Source organism: Aptenodytes patagonicus, chromosome 21, assembly GCF_965638725.1.
Source record: "Aptenodytes patagonicus chromosome 21, bAptPat1.pri.cur, whole genome shotgun sequence".
In the NCBI taxonomy this organism is placed as follows: Eukaryota; Metazoa; Chordata; class Aves; order Sphenisciformes; family Spheniscidae; genus Aptenodytes; species Aptenodytes patagonicus.
The window spans coordinates 8,435,986-8,451,776 of NC_134969.1; the positions used below are offsets into that span (position 1 = coordinate 8,435,986).

At 38.4% G+C, this 15,791-nt stretch overlaps 1 protein-coding gene across 1 annotated transcript in view; it reads right to left on the reverse strand.

Annotated features, from left to right (window-relative positions):
* Positions 1-4,707: 4,707 nt before the first annotated feature.
* RLF (RLF zinc finger) overlaps positions 4,708-15,791 on the reverse strand; it is a 55,125-nt gene continuing 44,041 nt past the window's right edge. Inside the window, exons 7-8 of the mRNA XM_076357656.1 lie at positions 12,389-12,530; positions 4,708-9,868 (exon numbers count right to left, since the gene is read on the reverse strand). Of these exons, the coding sequence (XP_076213771.1) occupies positions 5,123-9,868; positions 12,389-12,530 (4,888 nt within the window). The 3' untranslated portion in view covers positions 4,708-5,122. The remainder of the gene's footprint in view (positions 9,869-12,388; positions 12,531-15,791) is intronic.

Consider the following 15,791-nt stretch of genomic DNA (forward strand, 5'->3'; position numbering starts at 1 on the left):
TCCTAGAGGGAGCTCTAGCAATTCATCGAAGCTGGCCAGGCCAGATCCCTCCCCAGCACTGCATTCTGACTAATCCCTTACCTACTTCCTTCCCTATAATCGTAAATCTTAAGATATTTTCAAGGAAGAGCAACAGCTCTCCTATCCCACCCTCACCCCCTCCAAACTCATGTGGGCATAGGGAAAAAAGTTGGGGGGAATACTGCTGTGGGGAGTCAGGAGCGCAGAAGGGCTCAAGGGCACCAGCTGGAAACTTTAGGGGAGAGGGAGGAGAACAGGTTTAGCACGACAGGGCCAGACAAAGGCAAAGTGGTTTCATTTAAGCCTCCCCTGCTCTCTGCCATAACCATGCTCAGATTCTTGACAAGACATGCTAGGACTTAACTGGAAATTGAATTTCCCTCAGATAATTCACTGCAGCCAAGATGCAGAATTTGTGAAATACAGTGTCACAAGGCTTTATCAGCATCATAAAATTCAAAGATCTTGCATGAACAAAGACAGCCAGAAAACGACAAGCAAAAACACTGAACTAACCTGTTGGCTCTGCTGAGAGCCCTGCCAGCAGTACAGAAGTCAGCCTAGAAGGTCTCTTTTTATAATGGTATTTACAGTTTTTTACTACCCATGGGAACATGGCAGGGCAGCCCACAGCCTGGGGGAATTTAGGCATGCACAACCAATAAACATGTTGTTTTCCTACAAAATCCACACACCTGAAGACAATTTAAAAAATGGAAGCAACATACCATGATTATGAACTTGCACCTACGTTTTCTCAGGTATCTGCTGTTTACAGTAAGAATCCTTTTTTAGGAAGTCAGCATGATGGTGTTCCTTTACTGCGGAACAAAATGTTTCTCCCATATGTTTGAAAGCAAGACGCTGGAAATGTTAAATCTTCACTGTAAGACAAGTTCTGGTAGCACTTGGAAGGAAAAATGATGGCCTACTCCATGGCATGAAAACAGAAATAGACAGCAAAATCTCTTAACTTCAGACCTTTAACCTTTTGTGGCCTCCTTCCCTGAGACCCACCAGTGCTAGGCAATTAGAAAGATCAGATAAACAAGCCTAAGAAGGAATCGGGATCAGGATGCGTATTCAAACTGTGTAGTTTTGATGGCAAAACATCTACGACCTCGCTGAGATGGTAGTGCATTTTGTAGATGATAAAGAAGTGGAGTTCAAAGACTGAAACACACTGTTGGTATCTGAAATGGGTAACACGTTATTTCTGTAACTAGGAAGTAGCTGATAGACCAGTGCGACATTGGCATCTTTCAAGAGAAATATGAATACAACTTGAGACCACAGTGTTAAAAATCCCAGTAGCACACAGGATGCCACATCACCAGAGGAAAATGCCTCCAAGATGCTCCTGTACAACCACTGAGGAAAACCCACTCACCACTTTCTAAATACAATTCTTGGACTGAAGAATATCACAGGGCCCGTCTCCATACCCGACAGACAGAAACACTTAACAGCAGCAGCCTACTCAACAGGATCCATAAAACACTTCAGAGATGTAATTTGTAAAAGCTTGCCCTGTGTATCGTGGTGGAAGGAAGTAGGAAGCTATGCTCCGAAGGGAGAGGCAAAGCTGCACCACTGTATTTTATTTTGTTCGTTAGTCACACTACAAGGACACATGGTACCTCCAAACAACCTGCATTTTGAATTGCTGCTTTTGACAGTGAATTATAAGTGAACCCATTCCTACGTTCATGTCAGGACAGGTAGACAGACGCACTGTGAGTTACATTGGAAAAGATGGACATTTGCAATAAGCCTTCATTCATGTGGCAATTTATCCAGCAGTCTTGGGCAAACTCTTGTTACACAGAAAAGCTTCACTCATGCCAGGCAGAAACTCTTTTGTTCCTTATTTCTGGACAACTTCTGTGATCCAGAATCTTTTTAAGTATAAAAAGAATTAATTCATGAACTCCATGAGGTTGTTCACTGGGAATCTGTGATCGTAGCTTCCTATTGAGCAGAAAGTTATCTGTGCTGACTCCAAGGGGCAACAACAAAGAAAGAAAGAAAACAGCTTGAAGAAAGTTTAAGTACAATCAAACTTAAGTATCGGTCAAGCGTAAAAAGAAAGAGAAGGAAACCGTGATCAGGGAGTTAAAGTGAAATCTTATCCAGCTTCAGGTTACAATCTGTGCAAAATATAGCATGGGCAGTGGGGGGAGTGTGGGGTGGGGGGTGAAGCTCAGATCTGCAATCGGAGCTGTACCGTTTGTGGCATTTCTAAAACCAGTAATGTCTCTATTCTCCAAGAACCTCAAGTATTCATTACAGGAAGGTCTAGTGAATGAGGTATAAATGAAGTTTAAAAAAAATAAATGCAAACGTCTCTGAAAAGTTTTCTTGTGTATATAGGTAAAAAGATCACACTGAACTGTTACCCCAGTTAAACAAATTTCCACCTGTCAGCTAAGCAACTGTCAACTAACCTAATGAAAACGGAAAGCAAAAAGTCTGTGTTTAAATGCCTTCAGGCTTGCAAAGACATTGTAACTATTCCAAAACTACTACCAAAAAAAAAAATCTGTAAGATTAAGGTAGTATATTGCAAATAATGTAAATATCCATTTACCAAAAGCTGCATCTACATTATAAAGCAGCACCTGAGAAATAAATCCCATTTTTAATTTTTAAATTTTCTTCTGGTTTCTGGCTTGTGTAAACATGTAGGAGTATTACCTTTCAAATTTCTTATGAAAACCGAGTTGTCCCCAGGTCACTCAAGACAGCTTCAGGTCCTTGCACAGAGTAGATTTCCATCAGTGTGTGTTCATGGATGGAAGTGGCAGTCAGCATCAGACATGATGCAATTGTCTCAGGAACATATAATTTTGTTACCTTCCTGAAGAGGACTCAGCTAGCCTAAGGAGTCATCACAAAATTGTATCCTACCTTTTAAGTCTGCAGATACTTGCTTTGGTGGAATCTACTTCTCTTTGCTATTCCCATGTAGAAAGTTCTTTACTGGTCTCTTAGGACTCAGCTAATTTATCACCACATTAAGCATCAGTCTTGCATTTAATCATTTCCATTTTCCTGACTATACTCACAGCATTTTAAGTTGTAGGAAGCAATCAATGACATCAAAACTACTTTTTGAAAGATTTGGTACATTTTTAGGACTACAGAAAGCAAAAGCTTACACACTGCCTTTGTCTCACCACTTCTCCGGTCTGTGGCACACATACCTATTTTCCATCTCATTTCATTCCTGCATTCTCATCTGATTTCTCTCATTCAAAGTATTTTAAATGCTTGAATTTGTTAATACTGTCGTATTTGAAGCTCTGGTTATCTAGTGGAAATACAGCTGCTTGACCCAAAACTGAAGACTCAAAACCTCAATGAATTTACTATTCATGCTGACCAGTTTTCTTTCTCTAGGCATTGAAGGGGACAGATTGCTTTGTGGGATACTCAAAAAACCCCGTAGTGTACTGGTATCTCTCTAGGCACATTACCTGAAGCAGTCATCACATATTTATTAAGTTTGCAGTTAATCTCTTTTCCTGTTTTGAGATCCGGAAGATTCAAGTATGTTTGAACATGACGCAAACTTGACATTAAAAGGTAGACTTTTTTTTTTTTTTAAGAGACAAAAATCACTTTGGAACACACTTCAGTTATTCCAGGTGTCTGACCCTGTTGCAGTATTTAACCTTTTGACCCTAACTTACTTCCATTTTTAAAAGCTAGTGAGAAGATTCATGCACCATATTCTTTTCATTACAAGAAGCTTATAGTTTAGAGAAAGGAAATGACCGGAAAAGGCATGCAATAAACTACACTTCTCCTGCTTGGTCTACAACTGTTAATCTAACTTTTATTTTAAGGATGCCCAAATAACTTTTCTAAGCGTAGTATGAAGATGCCATTTCTGCCTACTTTTGGTCATAACACAGTTCTCCAGAAGGTTTTTTAGATAGCCTTCTTCATTCCTGCACCCAGCCAATATTCATGGTCTGTTTTAAACAACATTTCCCAAAGTTTTCTCCATTTCCTTTCTATTACTACTTTTCAGTTCACAGTATAAAATCCAAAACATCCCAACAAAACCCAAGCACTCAATCAATAAAAAGCTGTGATTGCTGCTTGCTCATTAGCATCCTCACAGAGATTGGGAAATACCACTCACAGGGGAAACAGATTCTGGGCCTCATGATGTATCCAGAAGTACGGCAAGAAACAAGACACAGAACAACAAGAAACATCTTAAAATATTAGATTACTCTTCTGGTGAATCTTCCAGCTAGGTTTTATTCATTACCAAGAAAGCTAACCAGGGAACCCAAAATGCGCACTGATACTTTCATGTGACACAACTCTCCTGGAAGTCTGGCAACGCTCTTCAAACACTTATGTTGTACCATCACTCTCAGAAGCACCTTCTTCCCTTCAAGGGAAAGGTAACCAGGACTTTCTCATCTCTAAGTCTGGCAAGTGCTTTCTGCCTGTACTAATTATAATTCTTTCAAGTCTGAAAAAAGCACAGAGAATATTATAAAATAAAATGTAATACTTTACTTTTCTGTATCTATACTGTTTCATCAGTCTGATAAATTATCTACAAATGCATAAAACTTAAGCAACATTGTCCAATACACTCAAAATGGTCCCAAATTCAATTACAAGTAAACCACATTAAAGACTTACTGTACAGTAAACAAATGGGTGAAAAACTGTAATTTATTGAAACTCATAACTCAAAAAATATAAGATGCTGTAGTGTACAATATGTTACACAAAGCACCCTAGGGTGCACATTCAAGTCAAGTAATAACTCCATCGCCCCCCAAACCCTGGTACCCTAGTACTTGTTCCATATACAATCATGCACATTTACTCTTCAAGAGGAAGCCCCCAGTATTCTGATGTGTTAAATAGCACCAAAATCAGCATAGTCCATTGAAAAAAATGGGGAGCTAAATTAACTTGGCCAATACTTTTGACAGATATTATACATTCATGGAATTAAACAGTCTAAACTAACCTAAACAGTGGGTACTGTAACAATTACTGTTCTAATTTGAAGTTCTCCCCATGTAGCAGTAGTGGAGGCAATCTCTGCTCTAAGCAAAACTACTTACGTACTTCCTACACAAAGTTCATCTGCCTTTTTTGTTGGAAATAAGTCTATGAGGGGTGTGGAAAACTTGGATCTTTCAAGAACAACTACTGGTCTTAAGTAATGAAGCTGTTTTAAGGCAAGGTCTCCACAGTCCGTTAGTGCCTTGTCCAAGATAGCCCTCAAATTTTCTAAAGAAGGGGCAGATGACGATTCTGACAACAAGGGCTGGATTTCTGTTAGCTGCCCATGATTATTTTGGGTTATGATTACATTTTTGTCATTTACAAAGTTGTTTACTGGTGTATCCCCTTCACCGTCTCCCTCTTTTTGCAAGGTTTTATCTACTGGCAACTGCTCAGAAGACTCCCATTCTACTACCTCATCAAAATCATCATCATCATCGTCATCTTTTCCCTCACTTTCCTGAATAAATTTTAAAAATGAAGACTCAAATCCCATTGGTTTATATGTCTTTAAATCAAATGGCTTGGACACTGGAGGCTTCTGAAATTTGTCTTTTGTAGCACAAAGTACGTTTCTTTTTGCATTTTGATTAACTGCACTATGTTGACATCCTTCTGGGTCCTTCTCTCTTGGCAACTCTAACTGTAAACTGGAGAAGTAAGAGCTATTCTCTCTTTCACTATTTTCAGAAAAATCTTCAGTTTTACACATAACTGTCTCCCTGATGTTATGCTCTTCAAAACAGGTGTTCTTTGAACTGTGGTTATATTTTAAAGTGCCTGAATACATAAAGGCACTCGCATCAAAACTCACACTACTCGATGGACATCTTTTTTGGTCTTCATTGCTTACATCTTGAGGATCACAGTCAGTATTTGAAACATGAGGTTTTTCACTTTCCTGCACATACTCAGGATTAGCTGATTTATCCTCTTTAACTTTTACATCTTTTTTATCCAAGTCTAAAGCTGCTTCGGAGCAGGACTGTTTTTCAATCATTATGCCACATTTAACACAAACAACAAGTTTCTGAATCCGTTGCTCTATATACATATTGGTCATCTGATGTGTGCGCTTATAGTGCCTCACTATACTGCTTTCCAATTTGACAACAGATAAACATCCCTGAACCATGCAAGGGTACTGGGTCTGGTTAGACTTCTCTTTGCACATTTGTAGGGCTTCCTCTTTTGTTTTGAAATTCATCAAATGCTTTTCTCTACTTCTGCTAATTCTTTTAGATTTTTCTTTTAACTGCTTCCCATTCTGCTTGCTTATGTCAAAACTGTCTTTCAAATAGCTTTGTTCATTTTTATCTTTATCTTGATTATCTTCCTCCTCTTTCTGATTTCCAAAGAGACTATCATAATATTCACTATGTCGGAAATATACATGTTGAGAGTAGTGACTGTAATTTGTGAAAATTCGATCACAGCCATTAAGGTCACAATGGATTTCAAAATCTTTGTTTAATTTTTCTTCATTGGCATGTTCTTCTATTAGGTGCTGTTTAAGCTTATTAAAGGTATAAAATACAGCAGGGCACTGGGCTTGGTTACAAGCAAATCTTGCAGATTCAGCTTCAGAAAGCAGTTTTTGATCCTCTAAGTTTTCATTATGGAAGTCACTACAATGCTTAGCAAGAGCTTTAGAACATAAAAAACGCTTACCACACTCTTTGTATTTGCATGCAAATATTTTTTTACATTTGACAAGTTCCCTTTTTGTTCTTGCTTTGTCTTTTTCTAAGCAGAGCTGTTCCTTATTATACTGGTGAACAGTTCTATAATGGCGAATCAAACCTTTCTGGTTGGTAAATGCTGAGTTGCAACTTTTATGTATACAATGAAATGGTTTGTGGTACTTATGCAATATGTAACACAAGTTTCCTTTAGCAACTGTTCTTTTGCTTCCTCTTCCCTGTCTTGCTTCCAGTTCTTCCCTATGACCGTCCAGAGAAGCTATGTTAGATGTTTTTCTTGTTACATTATTGTCTGTCTCTTCACTGGACTCCAAATCTGTCTCGGAACTACAGTCTTCCTTTTTAGGATGACACAGCTGTTCAGAGTGGTCTGAATGTTCAGTGAATTCAACGTTGGTTGCACAGACAGGTGTTGGAACAGTGCTATTTTTATGCATGTCATCTGTACATAAACCTACATGATCAAATTTTTCATTAGAACATACCTTGTGAGCTACCCTCTCACAGCCAATTTGATGTTTGTTTCTATAGTGAATTCTAAGGTGTGTTTTTCTTGTAAATGATCTTTGGCAAATGTGACACTTAAATGGTGAGTACCGATGCTGGAACATATTTAACTGAAGAACCATTTCCTTTGAATAGTTATGCTTTTTAACATAATGCATTAAGAGAGCTTCTCTGGTCACAAATTCACACGTACATCCTTGACATTCACAGAAAAATGGTTTAGCTGCCAGTTGAGTAAGGTACTGGCTGGGTAAATTATCTTGTTGTTCTTGAAGCTGAAATTTTGAGGTAGTTTCATCTACTGACTCAGGGCACTTGGCATCCCTAGATGAATAGGACTGTAAAGAGCCCAAAAAAGGCTTGTGTCTTGAAGAATTCTGGATGTTAGAATTTTTTAAGCTTAGATGTTTCAAGCCTAACATTAGTTCCAACATGTTATCTTCAAGATTTGATTCTTTAGAACTGTCATAAAAAGATGTTTCTGGGGAAGAAGGACAAGTTTCTTCCTTCAGGCCATTGCTTCCTTTAGCATCTATAGTACAATACAAGCTTTCTGGAGAGTCACCATTTTTATCTGAGTTATGACCTAACTCTGTACTAATGTCTGTAGGGGATTTACTGTCCTGAGCATCACTCAACAGATCGAGAAAGTCTTTAGTTTTCATCTCCGTATTTTTTTTACCTTTAAAGTTATATGGATGGGCCCTGCGAAGGTGTTTTTGCATACTTCTGGAATTTTTGTGTGTGGAACAGCAGCCTTCAAAACTACAGGAAAGTTTTTTTTCATCAAAGCAAACTGCCACATTGGAACACTGTTGTTTCACATCTGCTGGATGGAAGACTCCTTCCTGGGACATGAGAAAACCTGGAACTGATTGATTGTGAGCCACTGTTTCAATCAGTAGAGGAGACACCTGGCCTTGGTTTACTGCAGCATCTGCGCTGTGGTCCCCACAATGAAGACTGCAATTACTTTCACTGTCTAGATCTTCACTGTCAGAGAGAGCTTCTTCCTTTATCTGTGGAATTTCCTGAGAGCCTGAGGGATCCAAGTTATCATTCAGACTGGAATTTTCAGATTGTTCAAGCAGCTGAGACTCTGGAAGATAACTGCATTTGTCTTTTGAAACCGACTCTTCAAGTTTTAGAGTCTGCTTCACTTCCCCATTTGACACTTCAATATTATGCACTGCAAGGTGATTCTGAAATTCAGTTTTTGAATAATAAAACTTTTTGCAACCAAAGAAGTTGCAGGTGTATGATGCATCTCTGAAGTGCTGTGCCTCATGATGGTAAAGTTGCCCTAAGTCACTGAAAACAATATTACAGCCATTTAGCTCACATTTATAACGAAGATCATCATGTGTTTGTTTGTGATTGAGAAGCTCATTAACTGACCCAAATCTAGCATAACAATCCATTGACACACACATATACGGTTGAGGTCCACAGTGCACACGTTCATGCTCCCGCAAATGAAAGGATGTCATGAAGTGTCGGCGACAGAAAGCACACTTCTCTCTCCTGTTTTTCATATCCAAGTAGTGCTTTGCATTCTCATCATTGTTTTGATGTTCAGCTTTCAGATGTACACTTAAGTATTTAAACTGTTTAAATACTCTAGAACAGTCCGTTCCGGGACATGGATAGATGTCTCTGTCTTGTAGCTGGCAATTTTCCAGTTGGCTAAATGTGACATATTCATGTGTGTCATTTTCAAAGTTTTCAGGCAGCTGTGGCTGATGTGACTTTTCCTGAAACGCTGGGGGCGGGCTGCTGGAAGCTGTTGTCTTTTGTGGTGATCTCTCTTTTTTCAGTATTATTTTCTTTTTAGGTCTGTGTGTTCTACTAGGTGGCATTTTAACATGTTCCATCACATGTGGTACAAAAAATTCCTTTCTCTTGAACTTTTTTGTACACACCGGACACGTATAAATACCATCTTCCATATGCATCTTAGAATGATGCAGTATTCTAGCCTCTATACACTCCCTTTTGCAAAGCACACAAAAAAATTTGTATTGAAGCCATCTCTGGTATCTTTCTGAAGAACCAATTGGTTTTTTTACTCTTGCTTTTTCTTTAGGGTGGTTCATTGTGTCTTTTCCATCATAGTATTTATGTTCTTTTGCCTCATCATAGTCACTAAAGAAAGTTTCTAACATGTCTGTTTCATTGATTGACATATTACAACTTGCATCATCCTCGGAATCAGAAGCTACTTTCCCTAACAGTTTAAGGCAATGTCGCTTTAAAGTCTTCCAGTCCCAAAATTCAGGATCAAATGGCCAATATGCTTTTAAAGCTAACAGCAGCTCACAACGGAGTGAATTCGGAACCAGTGCATTTTCTTCATCAAATTTTTGATCTGGTTGCATATAGAGCTCTTCCAACACATTAAATCCACTCAAAGTTGGCTCAAGTAAAAATTCTGTGAGCTGACACGCTCTTCTAACTTCAAGGTCTTCTGGTAAAAGGCATGCAATTGTTTTACATACTGATGTCTTCATTTCATCGCTTCCGTTTGATCTGATCTGAAGGGCTCTCACGCATAACAAAACAGACACAGCGAGTCCTGCTTCTTCTGCCTGTTTAAAAAAAAACAAAACAACAAACAGCCACAAAACAAATGTTACTTTTCTTTGATAAGTACATTCTCTCTAGAACTATTCTATGAAAAAAACGTGCAATGAGAGCATCCAATAGACTACAGGCCATTCAGAACGTATTCAGGCTTCTGAGCGTTAAGTGCCCGAGTCACCAAGCATAGTCTAAAAAGTTGTAGTTTATTTTATGTGAGGAACCTCTTGTATTTTTTGAGCAAGGGGAGCCACTTCACATTTAGTGCACTCTGTGGAGGAGTCACATGAACTAGTTTAGGCATTAGATGTTGCAAAACATCTTTCTAACTCCTCTCTCTCTTCATTGAGTGACTCTCAATCATAACTAAGTCAGATGTCTAAAAGAGAATGGTGTAAGTCTTCCATATACATTCCTCCCGCAGCATCCACACAGGATATTAATTCAGAACATGCGGTACTGTGTAATAAGGAAATTAATGTAAATTCACACCCTGAAACAAAATAACCTTCAACGGCATAAGCAGTACAGTAGCAGAAATGATTCCTGATGAAGATAACTGGCATTTCACTTCCAAGCATTTTCTGAGGAGTCTATGCAACTTTGAGGTGCTGCTCGATAGTATCAAGAAGATACCTACAAATATTATTCACATGCTCATTTTAAAAAAATAGTATATTCCAAATTCTACACAGACAAAATTGGAAGTTACCTTGTTCCAAAAGCATACTTTTCAGCATAAAGAATCTGAATGCATGAAGTAACTATTTAGTCATTGTTAGTACAGATACGTTAACAGTCAAGGTATTTATGAATAGTGTAGCGAGATGACATGTGGCTAACACAACCACATCCACACCAGCTCAGATGGTAAAGATCCAAAAGAACTAAGAACAAGTTAAAAGAATTAGCAAGCTCTTATACTCACTGTGCACCGCCTATTGGAAGTCATGCAATATTTCTTTAATTCAATAAACAGTGTTAATTTGCTAGACAGCAATAAAAAAAGCTATTTCCCCAGGAGAAGAAATTTTAATATGGTTTAGCAGGAAACACAGAAAGAACTGGTATATAGTTAACAATGTATTATGCTTTATATATAAAGTGCACACACGTGCAAACACGTTTTAAAAGTAGAAATAGGCCAACTTTAGAGAAACTAGTAGCAAACATTTCTCTGTGCAATCACTACCAGAATTAATCTTTGCCAAATTACAGTTCTGGAGTCTCCTCTATGATCTGTCAAAAGGACAATCATGTAACCTTTCTAATCTCTATTTTGACTCTAAACCAGGGCTCTGATACTTGCTCTTCTCTTATCAAATCATACTTGATAACTCATTTGGTTCACCGGATTAACTCTAGTCAGTGAAAGAGACTCCCAGGCAAACAAACCTGAAGCTGGAGAGAAATTTAATTGAAAAAAAGGAACCTTGTCTGTTTTATCCATAATCCATTTGATGCCTTAACTCTGAATTAACTTATGTCCATATAAGAATGCAAAAAGATGAGCAAATTTGGGAGGGTACTGTTAATTGAAACATTCATGAAACTGAAGTTCATGGGGCAAATTCTACTCTACATATGCAAAACTATGCTGTTTTTCAGAAGAAATATCTGAAATCTTTTGGAAATGGTGACATTCCTAAGGGAAAATCCCATATCTAATTTAAGGTCCATGATCCGTGTAATACTGTTACTAAAACAGTTAAAAACCTATTATCACATAGCTTATTTTTCCTCCATTAAAGTGTGCATGATTAATTTTCATTCATAATCACCCTCCACAAATCTACTCTCATATAGTGACCAGACACAGGAAATTTCGGTCTAACCAATTTCAAGAATCAGAGTAGCCAACAAAGGAAGACAGAAACATCCTATTGAGCAACTACCCAGACTAACTATAGCTATCCCTTCTGCTCTGCTTATGAAGAGCATGCTCTATTTGCCTCCTGGGTAGATGGATCAATTAAAGTCTTTCCATTACTCCTCAAACAGAGATTACGAGTTGATAAAAATTGCTGTTAAGCAGCTCTTGAACCTTTCCTGCAACTTTCTAAAGATAGGCATCAGAATAGAAGGTAGAAGTCCAGATGTGATTGTATCACACATTTTGAGGAAAAGGTGTTTTCTCAGAATACAAAAATATAAGACATTTCAGTCAAGTCTCCATCTCTTAGAGATGCTGCAGAAAATTGTTGCTGTGCGTCACTGCTAAACAGGCATCAGATCAAAACACAGCTATGCTTTGTTTGCAAAATGCTGTCATACTGTATTTTCAGAGTAACAAACAAACCATTCCACATTGACTGAAGGTCACTTCAATGTGTCAAGCTGACACAAAACTACAATGGCAGGCATTTTTCACAGATTTTTATTAGTAAGTTATTAGGCACTTAATCAGAAAGTATGAGTAATGAAATAAGCTATATTTCATATCAGTTCAGTAGAATTATTAAGAAAACAATAAATACATGTAAACAGTTCTGGCTGTGTCCAAAGACTCTGGACTGCAGCTTACTTACTTCAGATTGTATGACTCTTATCAAGAAAAATAAATGCTGTAGCGTCTTGGCAATGATGCCAAACTGACGACATCTCTCCAAAAAGGAATCTAAAGAAGGATCTATTCTTCTCTGCAGTTTGCTCCAGAAAAGTGTCAGTTCCCTGCAGAGAGTTGAAGACAGAATGTAAGAACATTGCAGATATACACAATTTGTCCAGAGTCTACACACTTTAGTTCAGAGTTGACGCCACAACAATTTAAGCGTTATTAAAAAACAGCACACACTTCAATCAGGTCTCCATCTCCAAGAGATGCTGAAGAGAACTGTTACTGTGCCTTACTTCTAAACAAGCATCAGATCAAAACACAGCGTATCTCTTGTTATTTAATGGGGAAAGACACTGGCAATGGGATTCATCTCACTTAATACAGGCATCTATAGCTGCACAGACTTCCTTTCTAGAAAAGAAAAAAACCCGTACACTGGCAGAGACTTTACTTTTCACATACAAGTTTAAAATAGGTAAGATGAATCATAGTGTAAAGTAGCCACTTCTCTCCCACTAGGCAAGTAGCTTAGATGTTGACACCAGCATTCAAGTGATGTAACTGCCACTCAGTGCTTTAAAAGATACCTCTAACAGAACACACTTCGTAAAGTGTTACACAAGGGATATGTAAGCTGAGGGCTTTGTCTACTGTCTTTGAGCAGTTATCTGCTTTACTGCTTGTACCATTTGAGCACAGAGCTGTTCTGTTAAGCAATTTACTATAACCAAGGCAACACAGCCATTGAATGATGCAATCTGTCACTTTGTGTTGCTTTGCCATCACAATGAGTGCCACAGAAACAGAAAAGCAGCAGTGACAGGATCTGTATCTTTTATATCACTTGAAAAAAGTAGTTCTTCTGTTCCTTTAGCAGAGCAAACTTCACCTTTGCTAACTTAACCACTCTGTGCATCAAATTATATGTACAGGTTTTTAGATGCAAGGTCAGTCATAGCCTCTAGAACCAAAAATCAAGAAAACAGACCTAGGCAATCTTTACACTGAATATTGGCAAGGTTTTTCCTTTAAAATTATTGCAATCCTACTCTTGAACCATAAGCCAAGTGAAAGGGAATGAGGCCTTGTTATGGATCTGACCTGGGATACATTTATTGCACAAAAATAGACAATATTTACTGGTAACAGTTTTTTGGGTTTTTTTTGTTTGTTTGGGGGGTTTTGTTTGTTTTGTTTAAAGGCCTAGAAATGCAATTAACAGCCTTTCATAGTCAGGAAGAGACAGCTGAGAAGCTAGATATGCCTACAAGAAACAAATATACAAGCAGTATAATTCAAGGTGTTTTAATTTTAAATCCTAAAACAAAACTAGAGAGGGAAAAAAGGTAGACACCCGAGATATCAGCAACTTTTTCTACTGCAATTTAGCCCCCAGAAGCTGACAAAATGTAAAATTTAATTGAACATCAGGATGACTAACATGGAAGAACTGTATGAAGGGAAGCTTACACAAGGAAGGCACAGAATAAATATATGCAAAAAACCCCCAGTATTACAAAAAAATTTAACTCAGCATCACCACAACAGAAACAAAACAAACTTGAAAAATAGTTTATCAAGACATCAGTCATCTTGTGTATCTATTCAGTACATTTACATAGTTGGGAGTTGGAAGAATAGTGAGAGAAGGGCTTCACTCTGGATAATCCCTTATTCCTAAGAGGTTTTGGCAGAGCAAAAAGTTTTCAGTGTTTGCCTTGTTCTCTTTCTCATCCCACCCCTTCTTTCTGCAAAGCTAAAGTACGTTGTTGGAAGGGGCCCTCAAGAATGGTGATGCAGAAGTGTTCCTCAGATAATCTCCGCACATATGGAAAGGCAAGAAAGGACAACTCTCAGTATTTGGGCAATTTTCCATTTCAAAATTGATGTGAGGCAGTGCAGAGAACAGAAAGAACTCCAGACAGAAAGATATCTAGTAATACTTAGAAGTGTAAAAAAAAAAAATCTTACTAGCATATCAGACTGGAGAGAAGTTTTTTGAAGTTGTGCTTAGCTACAGTTTATACTTAATGCCACTTGTGTTAATGCTAAAGATTACGTTACTTTATGGATTGATTAATTGCTTGACTCCTTGGAGACTAAGGCAATCAGCTAGCTCAGAACTACTGCCCAGAGCAGCACTACTTCTTAGATAAAGTTCCAAACGTGGAAGATACCTCCAGTCTTAAAAGTAGCATTACACATTGTTTTATGATTATCAGCAACAATCATCACAAAATCTTCCAATTTTGGTGAGGAATAACATATACAAACCTAAGTTTGCTTTCATCTTCAACTGTGAAATGAAGCTTCACACCAACAGCACTAATTCACATACATACATGGTTTATTAATCTTCTCTTGGAGCTACAGACTTGAGGCTACAGGATGAGTTGAGCTAAGCTAGTGAAATAGCTTAACCTCTCCAAACATGCAAGAATAATAATAATAATAGGTTTGTGCTGGATTGGAGAGTTAGCACTGTGCCATCAGGCAGATGCTAGAGCAGTGAAGATGGGAGGGCAGGGAGGTAGATTTTCCCTTTCTAGACTGAGAGTGATGTTACAGCTGAATAGATTTAACAGCCTACAACTTCCAGAAGCACCAGTGTTGCACTTCTTCGCTGGTACTTGTCTGACCACATGGTAAACTAACCAAGCATTAATCTGTAGAAAGCTATAGAGAGTTTTGATTGGGTTAGATGAATGTGCTCACTACAGGTCAGATGGGCCCAGAGCCAGAACAACAGACGAGGCAGACTTGTGCAGCTAGCACCACAATAAGGCAAGAATTTATCTTCCACTTTTTGGCAGCAGCAAATTGCTAGGACTGGCTCAAGTATGAGTATGGCACCAAAGCTCCATCTTCATCCACTACGTAAGACACTCATCCACACTAATAGAGTCTCAAAAGCATCCTTTCACCTGCTGTTCACAGCTGTCAACAGGTCTTTTCCTTTGTCTAAACCAGAATACTTTCAATCTGGATCACTTACGCTGGTTCACTCTGACACTGCATAAAGCAAGATATGGAGCAGAATAATGGGAATGGGTGGCTGGCAGTAAGCACGATTGCACTGGACAACACTGCTTGCTTACAGTGTCTGTTAAAGGCCAGCCAGGGGCTAGCAAAGTATGTTTCATCAATGTACTGCTACTCTAAAAATCAAGGACGTGATCCAGAAGATCCTGCAAGAAACATTTTTATTTAAGGATCCTACAGATGAGTGGAATGCTTCCAAGTACATATGCTAGGGCTTGTCTGTTGAACCGAATCCATAACAGCACAAAGGGAAGCTGACCTGCAAACGATACTGTACCAGAGGGTCTCTGCTCCTCTTACTCCCTGCTCTCCTCTCAAAGACCTTTAGTAAA